At 42.0% G+C, this 5,005-nt stretch overlaps 1 protein-coding gene across 1 annotated transcript in view; it reads left to right on the forward strand.

Annotated features, from left to right (window-relative positions):
• The window catches only part of LOC107299468 (CDK5 and ABL1 enzyme substrate 2), a gene marked incomplete at its 5' end in the record, with an annotated part of 23,562 nt that overhangs the window by 9,737 nt on the left and 8,820 nt on the right, over nucleotides 1-5,005 (forward strand). The window contains one exon of the mRNA XM_015828824.1: nucleotides 4,795-4,901. Coding sequence (XP_015684310.1) covers nucleotides 4,795-4,901 — 107 coding nt within the window. The remainder of the gene's footprint in view (nucleotides 1-4,794; nucleotides 4,902-5,005) is intronic.

The raw sequence follows: 5,005 nt of genomic DNA on the forward strand, positions 1-5,005 counted from the left end.
AACCCCCTGCTCAGGCAGGAAACCCTATACCATTTCAGACAAATGGCTGTCCAGTCTCTTCTTAAAAACTTCCAGTATTGGAGCATTCACCGCTTCTGGAGGCAGGTTCTTCCACTGGTTAATTGTTCTAACTGTCAGGAAGTTTCTCCTTAGTTCTAGGTTGCTTCTCTCCTTGGTTAGTTTTCACCCACTGCTTCTTGTCCTGCCTTCAGGTGCTTTGGAGAATAGCTTGACTCCCTCTTCTTTGTGGCAGCCCCTCAGATATTGGAACACTGCTATCATGTCCCCCCTCGTCCTTCTCTTCGTTAAACTAGACATACCCAATTCCAGCAACTTATATGCTTTAGCCTCCAGTCCCCTGATCATCTTTGTTGCTCTTCTCTGTACTCTTTCTAGAGTCTCAACATCTTTTTCACATCGTGGTGACCAAAACTGGATGCAGTATTCCAAGTGTGGCCTTACCAAGGCCTTGTAAAGTGGTATTAATACTTCATGTGATCTTGATTCTATCCCTCTGACCAACAAAATCAATGGGGAAGCCAAATTCACTTAACAACCATGTGATTCACTTAACATCTGCAGTGGTTTGCTTAACAAGTATAGCCAAAAGGTCATAAAATAAGGCATGACTCATTTAACAACTGCCTTCTTAACAACAAGAATTGCGGTCGTAAGTTGAGCACTACCCGTGGTTTTCAGTTCTTTTCACATCTCCGTAGCAACTTGGTGTTCCAGGTTTAGCATTCTGGGATCCAAGATCATACTGATTTTGAAACTAGATAGAATTGTGATCAATATGCCCCACAGTCTTTTTTTTTCCCCAGTGTTATTTTCCTGATTCAAGTTTTCCCCCAACTCCAACATTTGTGTAAAATAAAAGAGAAAGTGGCTTACACAAATAAGTCCTTTTTTTTTTTTTTCCCCTGCACCACCTCCCTTAGCAAACTGCAGTTCGGTGACCATTGTTAACCAAAGGAGATTTGTTTCATTCTGAAATGGCACACAGTGGACTTTCACCTCCAGAATTAATTACCCCTGTAGGGCTGCTGGTTTAGATGCCTTTGAGAGCGAAAAGAATAGTTTAGGGAATCTCAGTCCTGTGGAGCTCTTAGTAATAAAAAGCCTTTTTTTTTCATTTGAAACTTCAGTGTTCTGTTCCCTGCTACTCGTTTTTCATCTGCTACGTGAATCACGCTTCTAATTCTAAGATGGTTCCAGATCCCCAGGGGGAGAGGAGCTGATCTTGTGACTCGTGGGAAAAACTAATCCGACTATTGGATCAATTTTCCCCACAAGCCACCTAACAATTGTGCTCGTCCCGATGAAGGGGTGCTGTGCTCCACGTTTTAAATACAGGTAGTCTTGGACGTAGGACCACAGCTGAGCCCAACATTTCTGTTGCTAAGTAGTGCGCTGTGGCCCACTTTACAAACATTTTGGTAAGCACATCACTGCAATTGTTAAATGAAGCGTACCATTGTTAAACAATTCTGGTTTGCCCCATTGACTTTGCTTGTCAGAAGCCGGCTGGGAAGGTGGCAAATCACCTGACCCCGGGGATGTTGCGACTATTAGCAAATGCCAAGCACCCGAATTTTGTTCACATGACTGTGGGGATGCTGCAACGGTCGTAAGTGTGAGAACTGGTCATAAGTCCATTTCCCCCCCAGTGCCGTTGTAACTTGGAATGATTCTGCCAATCATGCCAATCATGTTCCTTAGATATTTCCCAAAAACTGCCAGAACTGGAGGCTCAATATGATCAGAGAAAACAACCTTCAGTTATCCAAGGATTCCTGGGAACGTTGGGTTTTCCATATACTGGTAGTCCTCGACTTACAACCATTCGTTTAGTGACCGAGTCAAGTTACAACAGCATTGAAAAAAGTGACCTAACGCCATTGTTCACAATTACGACCGTTGTAGTGTCCCGGGGTCATGTGATCACCTTTTTGTGACCCTCTGACAAGCAAAGTCAAAATGGGGAAGCCAAATTCACTTAACGACCGCGTTACTAATTTGATAACTGCAGTGATTCACTTAACAGCTGTGGCAAGAAAGGTCATAAAATGGGGCAGAACGCACTCATCTTGCTTGGCAAGGGAAATCTTGGACTCAATGGAAGTCGTAGATCGAGGACTATCTGTGCCTACAGTATGTGCAACTCAAAACTGCAGAATCTCTCTCCTGAAGCAATACGTAGCTGGAAGCTTGTAGGGACTCTGTAACTGAATAGTAAATCAGGCGGTTTATTATTCAAATTGTATCTCAAGCGGAGGCACCAAGTGGCCTAAGGCAAGCCTAGTTTCAGGCATTACACAAATAAATGGAGTTTATATAGACCTCCAGGGCAATGCAGATATTATCACAACTTACATTTTTTCTCTTTGAAGCACACAGAAATGCAAAGAGTTTCAGCAGCTGTGCTCAAATACCAGATGATGAGCAATAATGTTTTTCTAATGATCTCTCCAGCAGGTTTGGCTTCCATTAGCAAGCAGACCCAAATTCCTAATGAGCTTAGATTCAGCTTCTGAATTTCAAATAGCCAAGCAAACGAGTATTTCCTAAAGGCTGGAGCAATTTCTCTGCACCTCCTGTTATTTGCCCATCTTGCATTTGCTGCTAAGGCTGCGCTTCGCAAAACCCAAACTGGCACAAACTCACCACTCTGCATTACGTTTGAAGTGCCAAGTGTTGCAGGATTAAATGATTATTAAAGGGCTTTGGAAACCTGTCCTAAAAGCGATTAGTCTTGTAACCCTATTGACCTAGTTAGGGGAGGGCTTGACTCCAATCCCAGGACAAAGACGAACAATGTGGTTAACATCACAAACTTAGTACAACTTAATACCAGCTAAGGGTTATTAGGGTACAAAGTTCAATTTAATGGAGTGCAGCTGAAACAAAGCATTGAATTCTACTGTGCTGTGTAGAATATGTGGGCCTTTTACATTTTTGATAGAATATTTGTAGCTCAGGGTGGTGTCCTTGGCGCCCTCTCAGCTTGGTGGTTTTCTTACAGACGTTTAATTACCCAACTCGGTAACATCATCAGTGCACCTAATTTGATATATGGAAACTGATCAAGGAGAGAAGCAACCTAGAACTAAAGAGAAACTTCCTGACAGTTAGAACAATTAACCAGTGGAACAACCTGCCTCCAGAAGTGGTGAATGCTCCAACACTGGAAGTTTTTAAGAAGAGACTGGACAGCCATTTGTCGGAAATGGTGTAGGGTTCCTGCCTGGGCAGGGGGTTGGACTCGATGACCTCCAAGGTCCCTTCCAACTTTATTATTATTATTATTATTATTATTATTATTATTATTATTATTATTATTATTATTATTATTATTATTATTAAAAAACAACCAAGCTCAGAGATCACGAAGGACCCCACAGTTCTAAACTGCTGTCTAATGTTAGATTTATTTTTAAACATTTATTGATTCAGTAGATTTATATAGCTGCCTGTTTCACGTGCGCAATTCCAAGCAGCCTACAAAATTAAGCACACAAAAACGAATCAACAAAATAGCCAAACACTAATGGAAAATAGGCTAAGGCAGTGTTTCTCAACCTGGGCAACTTTAAGGTGCATGGACTTCAAATCCCAGAGCAAAGCTGGCTGGGGAATTCTGGGAGTTGAGGTCCAGCCATCTTAAAGCTGCCAAGGTTGAGCAGCACTGGGCTAGGGAGAAACTGAGCAGAGTTTTAGCTGCAGCTAACACCTTTGCTGACATCCTACCAGACTTTCAGTCTTCCTTCTGTCAGTTGTCATTTCAGAAGATTATCAAGCGACATAGGAATGCACCATCAAGCAGCCTTAGGAGTACACATTACAGGACTGTACGATCCTTACTCATCTTAAGTAGCAACCAGCTACCAATTAGTTCCTGGTTGCAATATAAAATGGTGGTGTTGTCCTATAAAGCATTTTATTGCTTGGCAGTTGCAAGACCCCTTATTCCAGGGGTCTTCAACCTTGGCAACTGTAAGACTTGTGGCTGAGGAATTCTGGGAGTTGAAGTCCACAAGTCTTAAAGTTGCCAGGGTTGAAGACCCCTGCCTTATTCTGGTCTGAATCAGCCCAACTTGTTAGCTCATCTAGAGAGAAACTGTTCTTAGTATTGATAGAAGCAAATATTTGTAGCTCAGGTGGGGTCCTTGATACTCTCTGAACTTGCAGGCATTTCAGTACCAAACTAAGTAACATCATCCATGCAAACCCCGCTCCCTTCTAGCACTGATGATCTTACCTAGTTTGGTATTGAAACGTCTGCAGCACGGGTGTCAAACTCGATCGTGTCACGTGACATATCACGACGTTTTTTTTCCTTTGCGGAGCTGGGGTGGGCGTGGCCTGTGTGTGACGCATCCCGCCTGTGGGCCGCCAGTTTGACACCCTCTGGTCTGCAAAAAAACAGCCAAGCTCAGAGAGCACCAAGGACCCTACTGTTCTTAGTATCCCACTCTTAGGAAACAAAGGAACATAATCCGAAGCAGTTTTCTGGTGTTGAATTGAATGCAGATAACATTTTCTATCCATGTCTGGTTTCTGAGTGATCATTTTCAAACAACGCCAATCAAGTCCACACAAACCAAATAGCATCGTAAGGAAAAGGGCTTATTTAGAGAAATAAATGATTAAATTAACATGATCGCGCTGAATTTCTGAGGAAGAGATTAACCCGCCCTGTCAGATAGAATACTGCCATCAAGTTATCTTTTGTGTCTCACGTTCTCTTTTTCGGTACAGATTACTAAATAAATCCTTTTTTTTTTATTTCAGACCACCGTGATTGAATACGTAAAACCCTCAGATCTTAAAAAGGATATGAATGAAACGTTTAAAGAAAAATTTCCTCACATCAAACTCACGCTAAGCAAAATCAGAAGGTAAAAAACTGTTTGGGACATGTGAAAATCACTTTGTGTGTCAGTCCTGTCTTTGGAACAGGCTTCTTTCTATCCAGATTTATAATAATAATAATAATAATAAT

The sequence above is a fragment of the Protobothrops mucrosquamatus genome, unplaced genomic scaffold (genome assembly GCF_001527695.2).
Source record: "Protobothrops mucrosquamatus isolate PMUCROS unplaced genomic scaffold, P.Mucros_1.0 scaffold4973, whole genome shotgun sequence".
In the NCBI taxonomy this organism is placed as follows: domain Eukaryota; kingdom Metazoa; phylum Chordata; class Lepidosauria; order Squamata; family Viperidae; genus Protobothrops; species Protobothrops mucrosquamatus.